At 34.5% G+C, this 24990-nt stretch overlaps 1 protein-coding gene across 32 annotated transcripts in view; it reads right to left on the bottom strand.

The window, feature by feature from the left end:
- Positions 1 to 24990, bottom strand: part of LOC144966370 (uncharacterized) — a 141447-nt gene that overhangs the window by 25539 nt on the left and 90918 nt on the right. For 3 of the 32 annotated variants that reach the window (XM_078902716.1, XM_078902717.1, XM_078902722.1), the window contains 17 exons: positions 24152 to 24271; positions 23221 to 23340; positions 22369 to 22641; positions 21906 to 22088; positions 21419 to 21556; positions 20529 to 20714; positions 19675 to 19839; positions 18241 to 18264; positions 17731 to 17760; positions 14245 to 14532; positions 12495 to 12653; positions 11292 to 11411; positions 10549 to 10671; positions 9514 to 9627; positions 4365 to 5936; positions 3203 to 3503; positions 261 to 439 (listed from right to left, as the gene is read on the bottom strand). In XM_078902716.1, the coding sequence (XP_078758842.1) occupies positions 261 to 439; positions 3203 to 3503; positions 4365 to 5936; positions 9514 to 9627; positions 10549 to 10671; positions 11292 to 11411; positions 12495 to 12653; positions 14245 to 14532; positions 17731 to 17760; positions 18241 to 18264; positions 19675 to 19839; positions 20529 to 20714; positions 21419 to 21556; positions 21906 to 22088; positions 22369 to 22641; positions 23221 to 23340; positions 24152 to 24271 (4095 nt within the window). Of the gene's footprint in view, positions 1 to 260; positions 440 to 3202; positions 3504 to 4364; positions 5937 to 9513; positions 9628 to 10548; positions 10672 to 11291; positions 11412 to 12494; positions 12654 to 14244; positions 14533 to 15497; positions 15522 to 17730; positions 17761 to 18240; positions 18265 to 19674; positions 19840 to 20528; positions 20715 to 21418; positions 21557 to 21905; positions 22089 to 22368; positions 22642 to 23220; positions 23341 to 24151; positions 24272 to 24990 lie in introns of all 32 variants that reach the window. The other 29 variants (XM_078902719.1, XM_078902723.1, XM_078902726.1 and 26 more) reach the window with 15 other exon arrangements.

Raw genomic sequence — 24990 nt, 5'->3', positions numbered from 1 at the left:
AAAAATATTTTGAAGACCTAAATGATATAATTAAAACTAAAAATACAACATACAATGTATTTTTGTTTGATCTGGAGAGAAAAAAAAGTTTACTGAAAGGTGTAGTCATCTGGAAAATTAGGCATGTTTTCAAATAGAAATTTGCATTTGTGTGCAACTGGATACACAAGAGTCAAAGGAAAAACTGACTTTCTCATCCCTGGGGTACTGTCTGGCAGAATATGAATTTATTTTTCAGAATTCATTCATAAATAACTTACCATGACAGGCTTGTTTCCCTGTGACTTCAATATTATTATTTCTTCCTCCTGTTCCTGGGCTATTTTCCTCAGGGCCTCCAGCTCAGCCTGGTAAGAAAATCGCCCACCATCTACTGAATCAGCACCTTCATCAGTCACTCTGGTGCTTTGTCCACCATTGCCTTGCATTTCCTCCAGTGCTATGAAAGGTATAGCGATAAGCACTTTTTATAATAGAAAAATATATCAGATATAAAACTCTACGAACACACAAGCACATATATGTAATATTACATAACGATAGATCCTAACTTTGCAAATAAATTTACAATCACATAAAATATAGATAAAAATAGCATTGCAAATTATTTTGTGGCTACATGAGAAAAACAAACAATAAATGTCAAATGAACCCAGTGAGAGAAAATATATATGTTAGCAATTGCAATGATAAATATGAATACGAATTTAAACAATTGTTCACTTGAAAGCTCTCACTAATTTTGCATTCAGAAAAGTGAGTGGAGCAGGCACTTATGTTGGTAACAACAAGATATGAAGTGAATAGAAAAGTGCCAGAAGACAATAGAGAATAAAAATTTTTCGCGGCGGTGGTGGGGTTTGAACCTGCGACCTTATTGGTACGACAACTCCGCCTGGCAGGTGAGAGCGTGGCTCTACCGTGTGAGCTATCCACGAACACAAAAATATTCGTTTCAAACTCAAAGTCATTACTAGATCCCTCTCTCACCCACTTCTTGAGACCGCCGATTCGTTCGTACACCACCATCGCGAATAATTTTGACCAGCAGTTAAGCTTAATAGCCAATATTCTCAACACAAACATATAACATAGAAACGATTGAGACATTGAGTATGCTCCGGTGTATGGGGTGAATTTTTAATTCAGAAAAGTGAGTGGAGCAGGCACTTATGTTGGTAACAACAAGATATGAAGTGAATAGAAAAGTGCCAGAAGACAATAGAGAATAAAAATTTTTCGCGGCGGTGGTGGGGTTTGAACCTGCGACCTTATTGGTACGACAACTCCGCCTGGCAGGTGAGAGCGTGGCTCTACCGTGTGAGCTATCCACGAACACAAAAATATTCGTTTCAAACTCAAAGTCATTACTAGATCCCTCTCTCACCCACTTCTTGAGACCGCCGATTCGTTCGTACACCACCATCGCGAATAATTTTGACCAGCAGTTAAGCTTAATAGCCAATATTCTCAACACAAACATATAACATAGAAACGATTGAGACATTGAGTATGCTCCGGTGTATGGGGTGAATTTTTAATTCAGAAAAGTGAGTGGAGCAGGCACTTATGTTGGTAACAACAAGATATGAAGTGAATAGAAAAGTGCCAGAAGACAATAGAGAATAAAAATTTTTCGCGGCGGTGGTGGGGTTTGAACCTGCGACCTTATTGGTACGACAACTCCGCCTGGCAGGTGAGAGCGTGGCTCTACCGTGTGAGCTATCCACGAACGAATCGGCGGTCTCAAGAAGTGGGTGAGAGAGGGATCTAGTAATGACTTTGAGTTTGAAACGAATATTTTTGTGTTCGTGGATAGCTCACACGGTAGAGCCACGCTCTCACCTGCCAGGCGGAGTTGTCGTACCAATAAGGTCGCAGGTTCAAACCCCACCACCGCCGCGAAAAATTTTTATTCTCTATTGTCTTCTGGCACTTTTCTATTCACTTCATATCTTGTTGTTACCAACATAAGTGCCTGCTCCACTCACTTTTCTGAATTAAAAATTCACCCCATACACCGGAGCATACTCAATGTCTCAATCGTTTCTATGTTATATGTTTGTGTTGAGAATATTGGCTATTAAGCTTAACTGCTGGTCAAAATTATTCGCGATGGTGGTGTACGAACGAATCGGTGGTCTCAAGAAGTGGGTGAGAGAGGGATCTAGTAATGACTTTGAGTTTGAAACGAATATTTTTGTGTTCGTGGATAGCTCACACGGTAGAGCCACGCTCTCACCTGCCAGGCGGAGTTGTCGTACCAATAAGGTCGCAGGTTCAAACCCCACCACCGCCGCGAAAAATTTTTATTCTCTATTGTCTTCTGGCACTTTTCTATTCACTTCATATCTTGTTGTTACCAACATAAGTGCCTGCTCCACTCACTTTTCTGAATTAAAAATTCACCCCATACACCGGAGCATACTCAATGTCTCAATCGTTTCTATGTTATATGTTTGTGTTGAGAATATTGGCTATTAAGCTTAACTGCTGGTCAAAATTATTCGCGATGGTGGTGTACGAACGAATCGGCGGTCTCAAGAAGTGGGTGAGAGAGGGATCTAGTAATGACTTTGAGTTTGAAACGAATATTTTTGTGTTCGTGGATAGCTCACACGGTAGAGCCACGCTCTCACCTGCCAGGCGGAGTTGTCGTACCAATAAGGTCGCAGGTTCAAACCCCACCACCGCCGCGAAAAATTTTTATTCTCTATTGTCTTCTGGCACTTTTCTATTCACTTATATCTTGTTGTTACTAATTTTGCAACTAACTGACATTTACGCACAAGACCTCAATGCTTGGATGGACCAAGCAAATAGCACAAGGGTTGACAGTTCTTACATTCTCTCAAATTTTGTCAAAGTCAAGTGACAATGAGCATGGTCATATGTCAAAAAAGTAACAACGAGAATGTGTCCTTTCTTGGAGTAAGGCCTATCATATACATATACCTATAGGACTGTGTTGTAATTGTGTGCCTGGTTATAACCAGTGACACATATTGTAAGAGTACCAGTAGAGTGTCCTTAGCAGACAACTTATACTTCGTGAAATTTAAATTTTAAACCAATAGGCTTTCTGGGGAATTTAATAAAGCAGTGTGAATTCAGTAGGCATTGAGCAAAACACGGTGAATCTATTTATCAAAAGGGAATATGATTACATGTAGATATATCTTTATAATCAATTTAAACCTACCTTTGTGGGCTTTCCTTAATTCAGTCTTGAGTTGCGAGATTTGTTCCTTGGTTTTAGGTGACAAGGCACTACCCTCAGATGATTGCTGCATTTTCTCCAAGGATGCTGAGGGTTTAAGGGTGCGAGCTACTTCCCGCAGCTCGGTGATTTGATTGTCTCTTGACAATAGTTGCTCTTCATGGGAAGCATTAGAAATTTCTAACTCATCCTTCAGTGACAGAATAACACGGTCTTGCTCTTCTATTTGAGATTTCAAACTTTCAATCTGACTTGTTAATTTGCCAATATTTTTCTCTTTTCCCTTAAAACAGGAGAGAAAAAAATAATCATTGTCTAAAATTGGCAGAAATATTGTAAAGAATTTTAATTGACTAACAATTTTAAAGAATATGACATTTTATATGGTTCTTATTCCCCCTATTCTTGACAATGACCTTAGTGTCTTTTTTTTATGGTAACATTTCCACACAAAAAAGAGAGGGAAGACTGTTGAATCTATTTTTTAAATTTTGAACTCTTTTTTTTTTCCCAGTGTCCTATGTTCATTTGTAATTAATAATGGAACTCATTTCTCAAACGCAGCACACGTTTCATAGTTTTCAAAAAATCCCTCAAAATGATTTCATAACTTTAAACAAAAAATGGTGCAAAAATCTCATTTCAAACACTCAACCTGAAAAGACATTTGCATATGAGTGTGTGTGTATGTGTGTGTGTGTGCGTGCACAGAAATGGAGAGAATTTTACATTGAATTTTAGATCACGATTGGACACCAAAGCCAAGTAAGTGCAGGAAAGGGAATAACACCAGTGGGAACCAAAACATAGAAAGCAGAGACAACAAATTAAAGAGAGAAAAAAAACCCAAACAAAAATAGACAATTTTCAAGTAACATAATGCACCTTTTCCCACTAAGGCATTCAAATCTAATTAACTATTTCAAAAAATATTTTTAAAAAAACAAAAAAAACGGAGGTGGGGTAGGGGGTGGAAGTGTAGGAAGTCTATAAAAATAAAAATATCATTACTTTTGTAAACATATGACATTTGATTACTTCATAGTATTATAGGATATTTTTCTTTTGATCAAGTCATACAATCTAAATTGACTTTTAAAAAAAAACAACTTCCCACCACTCCTTTGTTTCCACTCAATCTCACCTTAATCTCATCATGAAGTTCATCTATCACTGATTGGTGTGCCTGTGGCGTTTGGACAGACAACTCATCCTGCTTGTCCTCATTCGCAGTTGGGGCAGCACTCACACCACTTGTTGTTTGAGCACATATAAAATCCATCTCAATACAAGTGTCTTCATCTCTGTCTTCGATATCTGCTGCTTTTTCTTCAACGTTTTTCAAAAGCATCTCTTTAACTCTCTCCTCATCAATTTCTGCATTATAATTGGTCTTTTCCTCCAATTCTTTCATTGACATCCGAAGATTTTCTAGCTCCCTCTCTTTAGATTCCAGAACTGCCCTGTCTAACTGCAATGACTCGATTTCTTCAAGCAAATCATGAATTGTATTCTGTCGTACTTCCAATTCATTATTTTTTCTTTGAAGTTCTGTTTCTATATCTTCCAATTTAGAAGATTTTATATTCAATTTTTCAGATGATTGCTTCAACTTTTGTTTTAATTCCTTAACTTCCTCAGGCTCCTCTTCATCAGTGGGCAATTTCTTTATAACACTTGCCTCGCTACTTCTCTGCATTTCCTGTTCCAAATGAAGGACTTCCTCATTAATTCCATTTTTCAGGTTTGAGTACTTTTCTTGAATTGCTTGGAGCTCATTTTCCTTACGTTCTAGCACCTTTCTGAATTTCTGCTCAATGTTCACCTTTTCCTCAATGAGATTATCTCTTTCGGCTTCCAGCTCTAACAGAGCAGATTGCCTAAACCTCAACTGACCTTCCAGTTCATTCACTTGAATGTTCTTTTCTTCTAATTGCTTTGTGATATCATCAACCCCACCAATATCCACAGACTGTTCAGAGAGTCGTTCATTGTCAGCTTGAAGTTTTAATAACATGGATTGTCTGGACCGAAGTTGTTCATCCATTTCTTCCAACTGTCTTTTCACATTGGCAAGTTCTTTAACATCTTTATCTTGATTTTCTAACTGCTTCTTCAATGAGTCAATGCATTCATTTTTTTGCTCTTCAAGGTCTTTCAATTGGTTTGTAAGATCTTCTACCAGCGATACATTTCCTTTATCAAGCAGTTTGGAGGATTCCAAGTCACTACTCTGATTCAAATCTTTTCCACTGGCTAAGCACATGGCTACATAATTTGCGTCTTGCACCTGCAGCTGCTCTTCAAGATCTTTGACTTTAGAGATGTACTCTGACCTGATTTTTTCATACTCGTCAATTACTACTTTCATCTCCTCCTTTGCATTGTCATTGTCTTCTTTTAAAGTTTTTTCCAAGAGAAGCACTTTTTCTTTAACGGTTTCTTCTTTATTGGCAGCCAAATTTAATTCTTGTTCTTGACTATCAATAACTAAGTCTTTTTCGTTTATAAATTTTTCTGCACATTCTAAATTCTCCTTTAGAGAGTCACATTCTTCTGAAAGTTTGTTCATTTCTTCTTTCAATTTTTCAACATTTTCTTTTTCCTTATTGAGAGTTTCTTGCAGTTCGGAGGAGGTTTTTTTCTCAGATTCCAAATCATCTAAGGCTTGCTTGAGTCTCATTTCAACAGTGCCAAGTTCTCCTTTCACATTTCCCTACAAAATGAAAGTCATTGCCCAAATTATTAAAACCATGGGGTAAAATAAAGTTTTGTTCAAAAAGAAAAAAAAGGCATTTCCCATTAAGTGGAAAGAAAAAGGTATTCAAATTTTAAAAATCAAAACTTTCAACTTAAATGATGAAATTATACCTATCAGAAAGGACCATGCAAATAACCATAAAACAAACATTTTTGTTACGTGCAACAAAATTAAAAGAAAATGTGCTAATTAAAATGAAGAATCAATTTCAATTAATCATATTTAAAAACAAAAATATTATTCAAAGAAAAGATAACTTAAAATTAATAATATCATGTGCCAATATTAATTTCCTTATATTTTCTGAGCTAACTATTCAATGGGATTCTTAAAAGACCATACTCTTAGGGATAATTTCTAGAGTATGCTTTGCGGAAACATCGTGCTTAAAAGAAAGAAGGAAAAAAAAACAGTGTGTCATATTTCCATTAACAAGAAATAATTATTGACTCCTGTAAATAATCATAGAGACAAGTCATCATGAAATGACATCGAGTTAATTTTTAATGTCAGACTTCAATTCAAGTGCAACTACTTTATAAACAAATTAATATGCTACATTCACTTTTGATTATGTGTGATGCATTGGCAAATTTAGTACAAAATTTGTGTAAAATTAAAATTTGAATGATCTAAAGAAAGAACAAAATGCTCGCCGCATTACAAATAGTTACATTCACAGGAGGAAGTAGATATGATACTGGGATGAAAGTTCAAAAGGGATGTGGAAGGAAGGCAGGCAGGGAGGGAGGCGAGGGAGAGATGGAGATGGAGAAGGAGAGAGAGAGAGAGAGAGAGAGAGAGAGAGAGAGAGAGAGAGAGAGAGAGAGAGAGAGAGAGAGAGAGGAGAGAGAGAGAGAGAGAGAGAGAGAGAGAGAGAGAGAGAGAGAGAGAGAGAGAGAGGAGAGAGAGAGAGAGAGGAGAGAGAGAGAGAGAGAGAGAGAGAGAGAGAGAGAGAGAGAGAGAGAGAGAGAGAGAGAGAGAGAGAGAGAGAGAGAGAGAGAGAGAGAGGAGAGAGAGAGAGAGAGAGAGAGAGAGAGAGAGAGAGAGAGAGAGAGAGAGAGAGAGAGAGAGAGAGAGAGAGAGAGAGAGGAGAGAGAGAGAGAGAGAGAGAGAGAGAGAGAGAGAGAGAGAGAGAGAGAGAGAGAGAGAGAGAGAGAGAGAGAGAGAGAGAGAGAGAGAGAGAGAGAGAGAGAGAGAGAGAGAGAGAGAGAGAGAGAGAGAGAGAGAGAGAGAGAGAGAGAGAGAGAGAGAGAGAGAGAGAGAGAGAGAGAGAGAGAGAGAGAGAGAGAGAGAGAGAGAGCGCGAGAGAGAGAGAGAGAGAATTTTTTGAGACAAAATATGTATATAAAAAAAACTCTTTCAGAAACAAAATAATGATAGAATTGTAGAATGTGGGAAATGGGATAAGAATGGAATGGTGTCATAAGAAAGTCCATGGAAAGGAAATTTATAAAAAGGGAGAAAACAGACGTATGTGGATAAATGGATAAAAATATTTACCTTCCCAATTTACTCTGTATTCTATCTTCCCCCCCTCCCCCTTTTTTCTGGACATTTTTTTTTAAAAAGCATAAAGTTGATGCATACAAAATATAATGTCAATTCAGTATACTTAATACAGTCCATCCAGTCGTGTCAACGGTATTATCCATCACCAGATAAATAATTCCAATGTTTGTAGTGAATTAACTACTTGAAGATTTAAAGACACTGTGATAGCTAGAAATGACAGACTTTGTTGTAAAATACTCATCAATGTCATAGTGGTATTAACAGTATGTGGTAAAAAGTAGTCTGCCACAGCAGCTGTGTTAGAGTTGTAGAAATCGCAGTAGAATTAGCATTAGGAGTAACTGTAGCAGCAGCAACAATAATTGTAGAATTCGTTGATACCGTCATCATAGAAATAAGTAGCAGTTGCAGAAGTGGTTGTAGGAGAAGATGTGGAAATAGAATATGAACAACTCGTCTATCAAAAACGTCATCTTCTTTTTCCATCAGTCAATAAATTCATTAGTATCACACTTCTGTGACTTGCCCTCATTGTCATCACAAGACCTGTTTAATGTTAATACTAATAATTCTCTTAAAAGATGCACGTCTACAACTTTCCTTCATTGTCATCATGTAAATGTTGCTGCTCGAAGCTCAAAGAAATAAATTATAATGTGAAAATGAATGTAAGCTTCAATTTAATTACAAAAACAGATCAAATGAACGTTTCGGGTTTCTCCTTTATCAACAAAACAGGATGAATGAAACACCACGCTAATATTTCTGTTTAATGGTGCACGGCTTCAACTCCTTTCTAATGTCAGACATGGATTTGAATGAAGGGATGGGGTGAAGAGGATATGCTATTGCTCAAAAATCAAATTAATCTATCACTGAATTATCAGGCCAAACATTCAAAAGTATGAGGTGTGAGGAATAGACTCATAAGAAAAATAAAATAATAACTAGACTAATATAATGCTTTTATCTGTGGAAAACTGTTTAAATCTTTTCGTAATATCTAATGTTCACTTTCTATTCTATTTATTGCTTTAGCAGTTTAAAAAGATTGCAGCAAACTTCATGGTTGGTAATTATCATTCTAAAATAGATTTAAGAATAGACAAACTTTCACTTTACACCTAAGGTATAAAAAGCCATGTAAATCTACATGCTACATGCACATCAGCCAAATAAAGAACATTATGTCTGTTTAAAAGACGGGTGTCCTGTGATATTCTTTTATCATTTTTTTTTTTAACAATCAAAATTACCTGCTCTTAAATCTTAATCGATAGAAATTGAATGATCATGTAATACAAAATGATTTTGATTTACAACTTAAGGGATGCTAAAAATATAAAGTTGGGAGATATAAATTTTTAGTCCATCTTTTACAAGTAATCAATATGATTATTTCCTGCATCACAACAATGTTAATAATCGAACTGCAATCAAACCATACAGTTTTAGGACATCATCAACAATTTCAAACAATATGCATAATTTCCAAGATTTCAGAAAAAACAGTTTTATTATTCCAACCAAAACACAATATTGGATGCACTAGCATACAGGTCAAACACATAGTTATGACAGAGCATGAGTCAAGGGATATCAAACATAACAAAAGATAGCTGATTCCGTCCATCGCATCTGACAAAAACAGTAGCTTATTGGCATTTATTGGTAAACTCTTCAAACAGAGATGTGTATTTTAAATCTTTTAATCTATTCTTTTATCTACTTCATTCCAAAAGGAAGATAGAAGGGGAGTGTTTATTTTGTTTCATTTTACTTTTATCTCTCTATCATTTCTTCAATCCATTTCCCGAAATAATGGGTTTTAAACATGCAAAAAAAAACCCCAAAATACAAGAGAAACAACATTTTTAATTTTCTTTAGGGATTGACAAAAGCTAAGGCTATAGTTAAAATTGCTGTGCGGTTCAAGGTTTACATGTATAATAATATGGATGGAATCAGATGATATATCAAAACGAAGACAGAAAGAGCATATGCTACATAACGCTACCATGTCTTCTAATTTGTCCCGAAGCTCATAGAGTTCCTCCTCTTTCTCTTCCACAACGTTCTGTTTCTCAACGAGTTCCTTCTTCAGCGAGGCAACCATTGCTTCCAATTGTATCTAAAATATTGATCATAACCAGCACATAAGTGCAATTGATTGATCATGAATATAAACTCATTTGTGCCAAGAAACAACCACAAATAGAGATAATCTGTCTATAGCTTAAAAGCAGAAATAATGTCGTCAAAACCTTTTTCTAACTTAATACCAAAAAAACAAGGCTTTACATTGACGGTAAGAATCCATCCCCCCCCCCCCCCCCCCCCCCCCCCCCCCTCCCTAAAAGAAAAAGTTAAAACAAATTAGTTTTACCAGAGGGTGGGGAAGGTTGGTGGCCAAACAAAATAGTCTTTGAGGGTGAATCTATGAATCTCCACACATGCCCTTAATAAACGGTAACACTAAGACTATTACATCCTTTGGCAAGTTTCGACATCATCACATAAAACATTTAAGATTAATGAAAATCTAAGTTTTCTAATTTACTTTCATAAATAAAGTATTCTATGTTGCAAGGGATGAAATATTTTGAAATGATTTAAGTTTTCTTTATTACTGATTGATGGCAATCATTTTTAGCGTAATATTATGATGAACTCAATCTGTAATATCATTCTCAAGTCTCTCAAGAAGTATTTCAAACTAATAATATGTCAAATTCCGTGAAATAAAGTATTTAGAGTGTTTGATCACCTGGATTGTGATTGTTGAAATATTTGTTCAAATTTCAATATCTCATTCCTATATTTCATTGAAGAGATAAAATAATAAAATCAAAAAAATTCACCTACCAAAATAATAAAAGTTAAACTAGACAGTTGTTTTTTTTCAAATCCCACCACCACTTATTTTCATTGAAATCTTATGAAAGGGAATGTGCATTTATGGCATAAAATAATAGGGAAACTTTAGAATAAGATCCAAATGTAAAAAAATAAAAAAAATCCGATATAAGAGATTAGAATAAATGCAACTTACCATGGATTCCAAAGCATCCTGATGAGATTTTGTGTCTGTCAGTTCTTGCGTCAGAGTCTCCAATACTTTTTCCTTGTCATCCAGCATAGATTGAATGGTGTCATAGTCTTTCTGTAGCTCAGTCTATTTGTAAAAATATAGTAACACAATGAAAACAAATATCATCATTATTTCATCAAAAACGTTAAATTGCAAACAAAAAATGTGAACCTATTAAATCAAAAACATGAACTAGTTTTGTAAAAAGAGGTTACAAAGGTAATCATTATTTCTCATGTCAATCAATATCTAATTCAAAACTGTATTATTCTTTCCATCTCACTTTTATGTTTTTTTAATTAAAAGGAGCAAGCAACAACGACATGGCAGTATATTTGAAAAGCCAAGAGTTTTCTTGGGAGAAAATTTTAAAAATCGGCTCCCTTTTCTTATTTCAAATAATTTTTTTATTTCCAAAACAACAGTTGACATTACTTGAAACAACTCATGAGCTAAGAGAAAAAAGTTTCTCAAGTCATCAATAAGATGAAAATCAGAGAGGAAATGGGACACCACATGGATTGTAAATCTCAAGACCCGTCTCTCTCTCTCTCTAACAATTGTGAAAATTCATTTCAAGCTTATTTTAACACGATGAGCTCAGTGCCTTTTCATCATTCACTTCAACATTGTCAAAATAAAAAACATTACTGACTTTGGGTTTCAATTTAATGAGAAACCTTTACTATGGAAGTACAGCTAACCTGGAATGTTGTGAGACCAGAGATTTCAGTCTGCAGCCCATCAATCTGAATAATCATTTGGTCTAACTTGTGCTCTTTCTCCTGTATCAGGTCTCTCTTCTCGTCTCTTTCTTCTTGGGTCTAATTATAAAGAGTTTCGAAATGTGGTGGTGGTTGTGGTTGTGGTGGTGATGGAGAAGCAGAAAAAAGAAGGAAGAAGAAGAAGAAGAAGAAGAAGAAGAAGAAGAAGAAGAAGAAGAAGAAGAAGAAGAAGAAGAGAAGGAAGAGGAGGAGGAGGAGGAGGAGGAGGAGGAGGAGGAGGAGGAAGAAGAAGAAGAAGAAGAAGAAGAAGAAGAAGAAGAAGAAGAAGAAGAAGAAGAAGAAGAAGAAGAAGAAGAAGAAGAAGAAGAAGAAGAAGAGAAGAAGAAGAAGAAGAAGAAGGAGAGAGAAGGAGGAGGAGGAGGAAGAGGAAGAGGAGGAGGAGTAGGAGGTGGAGAAGGAGGAGGAGGAGGAGAAGGAGGAGGAGGAGGAGGGAGGGAGGGAGAGAAGGGGGAGATGGCGACGACGACGATGATGATGATGATGATGATGACACGCTAACATAGATAATGCTTAAAATAATATATATAAATCGTTATTGGACATCACTAAAACAATTACATGTCTAAATTAACCACATAATAACTTTTGAGGACAGAATAGAATTTTGATATAACTTTCAAGACACACAAAAGAAGCATTTTTTAAAATGTTATTTGACAAATGTATATGAAACTATACCAAAAAAATGGCCTTTTCTAAGACCATGAAATAAGTTCCAAAACTTATCAGCCTGTATAATCAAGTGACTAATTTTATTTTACCATCGTCATCATATACAACTTGTCATGGATTTGGACCCGCTGCTTCTGTCAATGTTGACGAAGTGTAAAAACTCATTTTTGTTTTTCATCAGCTTTATTTAAGAGAGAATTTGAGGTTGTTGGCTCATCACTGGAGCATCATGTGCAATTAAATATAATTTAAATACGCATTCAGTCAAAAATTTAGACCTATTATCAAATCGAACAGAGTGCACTTTATGATGCACAAGAATCGTAATCTGTGGGAAGAAAAGAATTGCTAGTTTCCATTTCACACTCTACAAAAACAGTATTAATTCTAGTTTAATCCCTCTAATGGCTCTGAAACACTAGTAAAAATGATTAAATTGAACACAGCTACCTTAGTCAGATCTGCATCTTTCTGCTCTATGACTTTTTCCATTGCCTCTGTGGCCTGGGCTGCCTCCACCAGCTGTGTTTTTAGTTCTTGGATCTCTAAGGTCAGCTGGTAGATATCATTGTCCTTCTCTTGTATGGACTCCTCTAAGGACTCTACCAACTGAAAATCAAGTGATAATACTCCTTTAAATAACAAAATGAGATATGATATGAGAAACTTCACCATATGTTTGTTTTGTTTTTAAGGGTTTTACGGCACTTGCAACACATTTAGGTCATATCAGCGCCAGTAAAAAGGAAGAAAATGGGATAGTAAAAAGTTCTAGAATTACAATTAAAACACCCAAGAAAAGGTAAGACAAAGGGGAATGGTACAAATAGGGAATTGGTGTAGATTCCAAGAGCACACTATCAAAGTACTTAGTTTGAGATCACTAAACGTCTCATCCAGACACAAGCACAGGTCCCCACTAAGAGGAATACACTCAAATGTTTTACAAATCGTATATAATATAAAGAAAACATAATACAATGCATAACAGAGAGATGATTTACAAGGATAAAAATATCATCTCCCAAAACTAACTATACACTTGACTGTTTCCCTCTCAGCTATAGTATCCGGCCAGAGCCAGGACAAAACCAAGTAATCTCATTCCAAGACAAAGACAGAGAGTGAGTTGGAAGACAGATATAAGGGGACAGAAGACACAGTAAGTGCCTCCCTGCCCACTATGGGAGGCCAGGAACCCCACCCAGAAACTTCACCATAAAAAGCGTTCTTGAATGGTAAATAATAAGAGTAATAAGTAATAAGAATAAAATGGTGGTTTAGAGGATAATTCTAGATTCCATTTTCTATTTTTACAAGAAACTGGCAAGTCATGAAAAAAAACATGCTTTTTTTTGCAGACAATTCATGCATGGAGTATTTCATGTTATTAGCCGTTCATATTATAGACACTGCCATTAGAATAAGTATGGTAGAAACAGCATTGAATGCATTTCCCCTCTTTTTCAAAAAATATATATGAATGTTTTTAGAAAATAATACAAAGTAACAACATCCCATAAAGAGAAATGGCATCCCGTTTCAGAAAATGAGAACTGCTCATGAGTGATTGTAGGTTAGAAACGCATGGCACAAACAATTCAATAAATGTATCTCGTCTGTGTTAGGAAAACTAAAACATTGATTGTTTTGTTTTTGAAGGTATTAAGGCGCTTATGACACATTAAGGCCATTTCAGCTCAGTAAAAAGGAAGAAAATGGGATAATCAAAAATTTATAGATTAACAATTGAAAGCACACAAGAAAAGGTGGGGAATGGTTTAAATAGGAAACAGATGTAGATTCCAAGAGCATTCTATCAGTGTACTTAGTTTGAGATCACCTAAAAATCTCATCCAGACACCAGCACAGGTTTCCAATAAGAGGAATACACTAAAATGTTTACAGAATATATCAAAAACAGAAAACATAACTAATAATACATAACAGAGAGATGATTTACAAGAAAATAAAATCATCTCTCAAAACTAATACTAAACATTTGACTGTTTCCTTCTCACCTAAGGACTCCGCAAGGCCTGGACAAAACCAAGCTATCCTATTCCAAGACAAAGACAGAAAGCAACTCGGAAAATAGATACCGGAGGATAGAAGGCGCAGCATGACCTCCTGCCCATCATGGGAGGTATAAGGACCCCACCCTGCAAACAGGTCTTGTGTGGTTTTCATCACTCCCTACCTTTTGCTGATCAGTCTGATTTTCTTTCTCTGTTTGTAAATTTTCTAGCGACGACTTCATTTCATCACTCTCCTTGGCGACATTGAGAAGGTCCTGCTGCAGTCTTTGTATCTCCTCATCTTTTTCTGAGAGCTCTGTCTTCCATTTTTCCTCCTCTTCATTCTTCATGGACAAAATGGCCCGAGCTTCTTCAAAGTTTTTCTTCAATGTGGCAATCTGCAGCTCCAGAGAATGTATTTCACCCTCTCGCTGAGCAATGGTGTCTTCAAACTCTTGCTGTATACTGGTCTGCAAAAGCAAAAGATCAATAACTTTATTATAAAATCAACCAGGAAAACAATGCAAAATATTATGAGGATAAAAAACCGAATATTTGTATTGAAATAAATGTGATATACAAAATTTCGCTTCCATTTTTATCTAAGAAATAGAATGAATTTTATCTTACTGCTATGCCATGCATTTAAAAGTTAAAAACACAACTTAAATTATATTAAATCTACTTTGAGTATGGCTTTCAATAGGTTATTATGTTTCCTTTCTTAAAAAGCAAAATTGCAATGTATATGTAAAATTAGTTGAAATGACACTGACATATGGATAGAGGCTTTTTTTAAAACTTGTAATTAATTATATGACAAATAATGTCTTTGAATTTCATTAATTCAATATTATTTGATAAAGATGAAAACAATAGATTTGTAATATATTTAGGAGTGTTCTAATATCAATAATGAGATAATAAAAAAGTTATTGTGATTAAAACACCTGTTACAGTAAAAGACGTAAAACCATTGATACAAAATGAAATTTTTGTAACAATTTAATCTTGATTTAAATCTCCCAGTTGGTCTTTAAAAAGGCTTAATGTCAGTACAAAATTGAGTCGGTATGTTAAAGAGTAAAAGAAGAAGTAAAAAGTTGATTAATATCTTGTAGAGTGAAATCCAGTCTCACCAAGAGATAGATAGTAAGGGTATTAATTAAATTAAACAAATAAAACCACCAAGTTTTTAAAATATTGCTTTAAATTATATATTTAAGTTTCTCTTAAAAAGCCACAAGAAATGGAAATATCTTTTTAAAAATGATATCTACAGTTTAGTTCATTTAATGAGGGAAAATTTTCAATTTTTTTTCTCTATCAAAGCATGAGAGTGTAAAGGTTGAAAGTTGGAAATGAAATTGATAGAAAGGGTTTATATAAGTAGAATTTCAGTTCAGAGATATTGGATTTAGTTTTCAATATCAACCTTCACTTTTTTCATGAATGCCACCTGAGGAGAAAAGACAATAGGCAAACTTTTTTGGCATGGCAAAACAACGACACCTCTACGATACAAATAGAAACTCATAATGTCACTTTTTTTCTACAACAGTAATGCAATGTTTGTAGATGTCCTTTGACAAAGAAGTGCCCGACGAGAGAAACAGGGAAAATAACATTATATGATGATGCTCTTAATTTTGAGAGAGAGAGAGAGAGAGAGAGAGAGAGAGAGAGAGAGAGAGAGAGAGAGAGAGAGGAGAGGAGAGAGGGGAAAGAGGAAGAGAGGGAGAGAGGGGGGGGGAGGAGAGAGAGAGAGAGAGAAAGAGAGAGAAAGAGAGAGAAAGAGAGGGGGAGAGAGAGAGAGAGAGAGAGAGAGAGAGAGAGAGAGAGAGAGAGAGAGAGAGAGAGAGAGAGAGAGATAGAACTTCTTTTTATAACGAAGGTTTTTAAAAAAGAAGAAAATCCGATCTGAGTGTTAGAAGCTGCTAATAACTCAACTCATTAAAGACAACACAACAAATATTGTAAAATGTAAAATGTAGAACACCACCAATAACAACAAAGCTATTATATAAAAGTGGACAAATCGGGCACACACGTCAAAAATGGTTTTCAAATGGATCGTTATCAATGGACTTGAAAATAAAACTACATAAAGTTTGTTGGAGAAACTTTAATAATCTGTGTGTGTGTGTGTGTGTGTGTGTGTGTGTACGTGAGAGAGAGTGAGAGAGAGAGAGTGAGAGAGAGAGAGAGAGAGAAAGAGAAAGAGTGAGAGAGAGAAAGAGAAAGAGTGAGAGAGAGAGAGAGAGAGAGAGAGAGAGAGAGAGAGAGAGAGAGAGAGAGAGAGAGTTATTTTTGGTTTCCTAATATATTTGGTAAAACGTTTCAAACATTTATAGAATACCATTTAATCAAACCTGATCCAAAAATAATATTGTAGTGTAAATAATAGGTGTTGTGTGGAGGAATTTAAACAAACAAACCAATATCAATCTTATAACAATGGAAGATGCCAGTCAGAAGCGTCTCTAATAAAAGAATGATCTGCCAGGTATTTATTGATTTATTCATTTACTCATTAAAACATTAAATGGTGATTTTTGAAATGTAAAAATATAAACAGCAATAAGCTTTAATAAAACCATGGAATTGGGATAGATAATCATAATATCATCTTGTCAACATTCTTTTGGGATTTTTTTTGGGTTTTTTTAAAAGGGTTTTACGGCGCTAGCAACACATTTAGGTTATATCAGCGCCAGTAAAAAGGAAGAAAATGGGACAGTAAAAAGTTCTAGAATTACAATTAAAGCACCCAAGAAAAAGTAAGACATAGGGGAACTGGGAACAAATAGGGATCAGATGTAGATTCCAAGAGCATACCACCAATGTACTTAGTTTAAGATCACCTAGAAGTCTCATCCCAACACAAGCACAAAATCCAACAAAGAGGAATACACTCGAATGCTTACATTATTGATTCAAAATAGAAAATATAATAATACATAACAGAGAGATGATTTACAAGGGAAAAAATATCATCTTCCAAAACAATAACTATGCATTTGACACGATTCCCTCCCAGCTAGGACTCCGGCCAGGGCCAGGACAAAACTAAGTAATCTCAGTCCAAGACAAAGACAAAAAGCATGTTGGAAAACAGATATAAGGGAATAGAAGACACAGTATTTACCCCCTTGCCCACTATGGGAGGTCAGGAACCCCAATGTCAACATTCTGACATGGAATTAACCAACTGACATGGTAGAGATTTTATAACAAAAATACAATGGCTTAAATAAAAACAATCTGACAAATCTATTTCTAAAATCAAGTAACTGGTATCTTCCATAGAAAAAAAAAAACAAAAAAAAAAACCCAGAATAAAAAACAAAACATTTTAGCAATATGAAAAGTAAGATTAATTTTGGCCCAATCCACGTTTAGCTAACCATACGTAAAAAAAAAGCTAATTAGTTTATCAAGCATACATGGGTTAGGACTTGAACAAAGATTGCAAAAACTTTTGTTTCATTTACAACAAAATGTCATATCAATTAAATCAATTTTTAAAATGCTATATTTGAAACAAATTTTTTGGGAGAAAACCTTTAATACATGGTTAAGAGTAAAATACCAATGGCAAATAGCGCCATTGTACAATACACAAACAACTAAACCACTGGCAGCAAAAGCCTACAAATTGTACCAACCGGGATTATTGCCCTTGAAGCTCTACTTGTCTGTACCACAAGAATCAAAAGAATAGTATTTAAAAGATACAACAAACATTTAGACTGAACAAAAAGAAAACCAATTTAGGGAAAACTTGGGCTACAGTCATTTGGTTTTCTGTTCCCATTCATAAAAAAACTGTCTCTTTTGCTGAACTAATGACAGAAAAAATGAAAAGTATACAGAAAGAAAGCCATTTTTCAGATATGTAAAAAACGAATAAATAGTGTATGGGAATCAAGCCATCTTTCAAATATATGTAAAAAGTGAATGATAAAGAGTTATAATTAACTAAATCTAAATAAGAATAAAATTTTCCACCTTCACTGAGGAAAGTGAGGTATATTTCTAACGTGCTAAAAACACACTGTAAGTTTATTTTTTAAAATCCAAAGTAGTCTGTGTAAATCGTGCAAGGTTATTATTATTTCTGTATTTGAAACAAGCAAGTGTATATAGTTTTTATATTCTGAAGGATGAATTCGTACTTGTTCATGGGTTGTTTTGGTAACCTAAATGAAGATGCAACAGCATAAAGGTTAACACCATTTTAACGATACAACATTTGGAAACGATTTAGAAAAATATAAACATGTATGTGTAATGAAAATGATATAAAAGATGGAAAACATGAATAAAGGACAATATAAAAAAAAAAATTAAGAAAAAAATTCCTATGATTTTTAACTTAATAGAATCAATAATTGAACATAATATATAAAAAGCGGGACCTACATTCAGCAACCAATTTAGCAAAAAGCAAGTGTATATAACACATCTCCTCCATTACCCACTCCTTAGTTAAAGCCATTTTCACTAACAGGCATGTCAAATGCATTTATAACAACGTTTCATATCCATTACCCATTCCTTAGTTAAAGCCATTTTCACTAACAGGCATGTCAAATACATTTATAACAACGTTTCATATCCATTACCCATACCTTAGTTAAAGCCATTTTCACTAACAGGCATGTCAAATACATTTATAACAACGTTTCATATCCATTACCCATACCTTAGTTAAAGCCATTTTCACTAACAGGTATGTCAAATACATTTATAACAACGTTTCATATCCATTACCCATTCTTTAGTTAAAGCTGCAAGACTAATTTATGCCAAGAGATATACATGGGGCATGACACAATGTTTCGAACATTTAAAAAAGATTTGACATTACGTTGACTGCCAACTCTGCCACTAACACAATAAAAATTTTTCACTCAAAAAACATTCCTGGCCCATTCTTATGTAGAGTAACAAGAGAAAGTATTTTACTAGCCTAGTCAGAATCTTAAGCTTTGGTGAAGCAAGCTCCTTAGAAAAAATATATTCTTTTGAACTTTTTCTAGATAGAGATTCCATGAACTTTAGTCTAAAAACGTACACTGACCAAATTGATTTTTTGTTCTGGTAAGAGACCAGTCTTCATACTTTTCCTATGTAAAATATTTTATCATTGTTGCATCTGCTTTTAATTGTGTTTGTTGATGGTTGCTGGTCAATAACCATAGTCACATGAATCAAGCCATGTGATTTAGAGAATGGTAATCTTATTCAGTCTACATAAGAACGGGTCCAGATCATTTGAACCTATTTCTGAGATACCGAAAAGACTCAATATTCGTCTGGTAATATTTTTATTTAAAAAGTGGCAGCAGCAGAGCAGCAGTTGTTTTGACATTCCAATAAGAGGAAGTAAAAGTGTATGAATATCTCTGCTTTCATTCACATCTTTTTTTTTTTTAATTAAAGGCATGACGGATTTAACATTTATTGAAAGAAAATAACATTAAGACTTTCCATATGAAATCTGATCTAAAACAATTACAATAAGAAATCATACACTTTTAACCCTTAAGGACCACGTTCAAATCAATACATAAATAATTCCAGTTTGACAAAAAAAAGACTCTCACCCTGCCAGTCATGGATATGTTAAGCATACTATTGACATCATCAGACATGGGCAGAGACATGTCAAGACAAGCCTCCCCTCTTCTGGCACTGGCCAGACTGTCCTGCAGGTCCACTATCTCCTCATCACGATCCTTTAATCTTTGCTGTAGGTGAAGGATCTTCTCCTAAAGTAGATAAAAATAATACCTAATGTAAAATTTACATGCATGACAAACACTCATCGACAAGAGAAATACTTTGAATTCTCAATTTGCTCACAAAACACGTATTTAATTTATCCAAGATAAGAGCTAAGCCAATAAAATCAATCTCAAATGTACCATATGTTTAATTAACAATATTAGGTAACATTTAGCTAAATGTGTCTTAAATATAGCAAGATTATGTGTCACAAATTAAATCAACTATGCATTATTAATAATGTACCTAAAATATTCAATTTTGCACCCCTCACAAACATATATAAGACAAGTCGTAATATCACATTCATTGCTAAATTAATATGATATAAATCTACATTTAGAAAAAAAATATATATTTGTCCGATTTGTGTATTTTGTTTGTCTCTTGACTAACTGTGAAAAAAAAAGAATGAAAATATGAACAATGATACATGATGACCCAGATGGGCCAAAATGTATGTTCATTTATCGTTTGCAATTTTTTCAAGACAAATGGACCAATTTTCCATTCTTAAATTATATTTTCGTCAATTCATGTCTTTTGAACAACTTGAAATGGATCAATCTCAGTAAAAGTAAAAGATTATGTACTATAATTGGTAATCTTCAAAATATTTTTAAAAATAAAAAATCCTCCTGATTCTTTTATTATATGTTGCAAATTCACAAACCTCATGAACTGTAACTTGACCAGTCTTCTTCTCAACATCTTGCTCAACAACTTGTAGCCGTGACCTCAATTCTGATATCTCCTCATTCTTTTCCTCTAGAAGGCTAGCTGGCATGAAGAGTTGGTTTGATGATGGTGATGATGATGACAATTCGGACATCTGACTTCTCAACTCTTCCAAGTCATTCTATACAAAATAATATGTAGGTAAATACCGAAATTTATTCCACATACATGTTCATGTAACCCAGCGTCAAACAGCCAACTAAAAATGAACCATGAGGGATGTTTATTATCTCACATCCAGAATAAATTTGCCTGGAATATTACTGGCATGAAAGGAAGATGGTTGTGTTCTACAAAGTAAGTCACCTTAGTTGTGCACATTCCAGTTTCAAGCATGTTAGAGATGCTGAGGTTTTCCTTAAAGACCTTACAGTTTTCAAGACCAAACGATAAATTCTATCTTTTTATGACAAGTACATATCAAACACTATTCGAACTTAAGCCATCTAAAATATTAATAACAATAATAAAGCAAACATTTTTGAACAGAGCTACATATACAATATTCTCCTAAAATACGAAAAGGAACAAATTTAAGCAACCTGCCTTTCCAAATGACTTAAATGCTAAAAAATAACTGAGAGAGGAAAAGGTGTGAAAAACAAAAGGATTAACATAGAGACAGCAACATTGTTAGCATTGAATTACATATGACTGAGGGGATTAAAATCAATGTATAACATGAATACTAAGAAGAAGAAGATGATGACGACGACGACAATGACGACGACGACAACGATGATGATGATGATCAGGATAATGATGATGATAATGATGATGGAAAGCATGATGATGGACTATCTAGACCACATAATTGATACTAACCCTCAGCCTTTCATTCTCGTCCTGTGTGTCACCCATTTCTAGAATCTTGGTGACTCGACTATTCATTTCCTCAGCCTCCAACTGTTTGGTTTGTAACACAGACTCCAGGTGCTCTATCTTCCTCTCAGCTTCGGCAAGCTATGTCAGATATGAAAAGGCAATAATAAAAGAATGCAGAGTACATACACTTCATGACAATTGTCTAGTAATAGCATCCATTTTCCCCTCATGTCTAATCAACAAATTTGGAACCAATTTTGACTTAAAATGTGTTTGAAAAATTGATGAAAGAAATCAAGCAATTTTTCATATGCACTAAGGTATTTAAGAGTGGTAAATGTTCTTAACTTTCAAGTCTAGAGCTGCCGATATATAATCAAATCTATTTTAAAAAATGCATTCCTCTATGTTTTGTATTTCAACTGCTTTAACTCTCTTGCATAGCTCTATGTTTTCAATGAACATGAAAATAGTAATAGAATCTTACCTCAGCCTCCTTCTTCTCCACCTGATCACGTTCTTGTGCCAACCTCTCCCTCAACTGTGCAGCATCGCTGTCATCGGCTGTGGCATAATGACGCATCTGGTCTATCTGATTTTTGAGGCCTGAGATCTGCAACATCTGGTCATGGAGCTGCTCCTTTAGAGTATTATTTTCTTGGTCAAGCTCCTGGAGCGAAACAGATGGAAAACCTTAAATGTTGATGCCATTTGACAATAAATATTTCTCAAATATTCTTAATCATTAAACTTAAATCATACCATTGATGCTTTCATAATAAAACTTGATGATCCAGGAACTTGTTCTGGTCCTCTATCTTGGTAAAGTGATTAATGTTATCTTGAGGTTGTAAATTGAATCTGAATAACGTTTCTTTCTATTATTCTATTACCAAAAAAAAATCTTCGCATACACAAATAACTAATATCCCAAAAGTTAAAAATCTTACTTCTTTTGTTTCCTTTGACCTCTGAAGCTCTTCTTCCAGGGAGATTACTGAATTGCGATGGCCCATGTTGACAGGAGAAGGAATACTGGTGCTATCCCCTGATTCTGCTTCAGAGCGGGGAGTGAAAGCTTTCACTGTTTCCTCAAGCTCCTCCTCCTCATTGTTCTCAGACTTCTCTGTCAGCTGACGCTCCAGCTTTGATATTCTTTCTTTCAGCTGATCTTCTTCTGTGAATTTTTGGTCAAGTTCTCCTTCAAGTTGGCTGACCCAAACCTATAAAGAAAAGTGGGAATAACTTTTAAAAAATATTTTGTAATTTCACCTATCTTGAAGATGCAGTAAAATAGATATATTTTCTTAAAATATGAATGAAGATTTTATAAACGTAAAGGAAGATATTTAAGTTAAATAAATAGTTTTCATTTAATTATGTAATCAAAAGAATACTTTCAACTCAGACCTTTCTCAGCAAAAATACAACTTCAAAAACATTCCTATTTATCACATTTACAATTCCAGCATATGAGTTATCACTTTTTGCTCCAAGTTTTCAAAAATGATCTAAAACAATTTTTGGTAGTGTGCAGGTTTGTTAATATCTCATTACAGTTTCTTCTTCTTTTTTTTTTTTTTTTGGTATGCTGTAAAGCCTGCAAAGCTTGACAAAGCTTTATGAAAATGTGCTGTTTATTTAATAACAGAATATTTTTTAAAATAATCAAAGAGGTAACTCAAAAGGAAGTGATATCAAAGAAAAATTAGTATAAACAACTCGTATTGTTGTTTTTGATATGCTTTTTAAAAAAATGGTTTTAACAACAAAAAGAAGATGGCGTTTTCTTTCCTTTGTACCTTCAAATCATTAGTCCCTAATTCTTTGTCTTCCAGTACTTTCTGTAGGTCAACTATACGTTGATGCAGGGCTGACTGGGTGGAGATACGTGATTGAAGCTGCTCGGTCAGATCAGCAATCTGGATACAAAAAGAATAGTCTTTGATGGCATTCCACAAAAGAATTTTGAAATTGTCAATGTCTTCTGCTTTTAGTACTCAATTTCCACTGGTAAACTAATATTATGTAGGAAAGAGCAATAAGGAAGAACTTATTTCCTCAAATTTATTTTAGAAATTTGTTTTTTTAAAAATGTTTTTAAGGGTTTTACGGCGCTTGCAACACATCAAGGTCATATCAGCGCCAGTAAAAAGGAAGAAAATGGGATAGTAAAAAGTTCTAGAATTACAATAAAGCATGAAAGAAAAGGGAAGACAAAGGGGAATTGGTTCAAATAAGAAACAGGTGTAGATTCCAAAAGCACTCTATCAAAGTACTTAGTTTGAGATCACTAAAAGTCTCATCCAGACACAAGCACTGGTCCCCGCTGAGAGGAACACACTCAAATGTATAAATATAAAGAAAGCATAATACAGTGCATAACAGAGAGATGATTTACAATGAAAAAAAATATCATCTCCCAAAACTAACTAAACATTCGACTGTTTCACTCTCAGCCAGGGCATCTGGCCAGGACCAGGACAAAACCAAGTAATCTCATTCCAAGACAAATACAGAAAGCATGTTGGAAAACAGATATAAGGGGATAGAAGACACAGGATGTACTCCCCTGCCCACTATGGGAGGTCAGGAACCCCACCCAGATTTTAGAAATTGATGCAAAATAATGTATTCTGAGCATTTCTTAAACTTTCCAACTGCTTTGGTGTTTTTCTATGTTTGTAACCAAATTTGCATTCATATGAGTCATCTAAATAAATAATGCCTTACCTCTCTTTGCATTCGGTCTTGTGAGTTTGCAGATCTGTCTTTTCCTTCAATAGTAGCTTTCATTTTATCAATTTCTTTTTGATGCTCTTCTCTTTCCATCTCTCTTTCAACCAAGAGTTCCTATTGCATATTTGTGTTGAAAAAAGAGATGATGTAATGACAAATAAATGGAATCTATCGTGATTAAGAAAAAACAATTCATTGGTTTGTGTTTAGGACACTAAACACTTGCACATCATTCCAAAGCCAGCAAAGAGGAATATAATGGAAATAGCCTAAATATTCTTTTTTTTAAAGTTACACAAAGAGACCAGTTCAAACACTGAATTGAAGTGGATTCCTAAAGCAAGTTATTTATGTGAATAGTTTGGGACCTTCTCAAAATGCCACATCCGGATACAGGCAGTGATCTCCCCGAGTTAAAAAATAAATACCAATAATCATCATAACAGAAATTTATAATGGAGAACAAATTTACAAAGGAAAAAACAATATTCTATGTTTAACTATTCACCTCTCTATATAAGAACAGCATATTGTTTGATTTCCACCCTTAAATTCAATGCTTTACCCTGAAGATAAAACACACTTTTTATCTTATTATCTTTTTGATGTGGAAGCGAAAAATATGGATGCAGGCAATGGTGAAAAATAACAATCTAAAGTTGAGTATGATCTTATGCCACAGATAAGATGAGAGAAAATTATCATCTGTTTTTCTTTCCTCAATATATAGTATTGCACGATATAAAACTTTCCAGAATTTTAATCAAAATCCATCTATGACTTTTCATTTGAAAGTTATATATATAAATATTTAAATCCTCTAATAATAATTT

The sequence above is a fragment of the Berghia stephanieae genome, chromosome 2 (genome assembly GCF_034508935.2).
Source record: "Berghia stephanieae isolate SIO BIC M18660-M18661 chromosome 2, UCSD_Bste_1.3, whole genome shotgun sequence".
NCBI lineage: Eukaryota > Metazoa > Mollusca > Gastropoda > Nudibranchia > Aeolidiidae > Berghia > Berghia stephanieae.
Note: the sequence above shows the minus strand (reverse complement) of the source record. Positions and strands in the feature narration are given on the sequence as shown.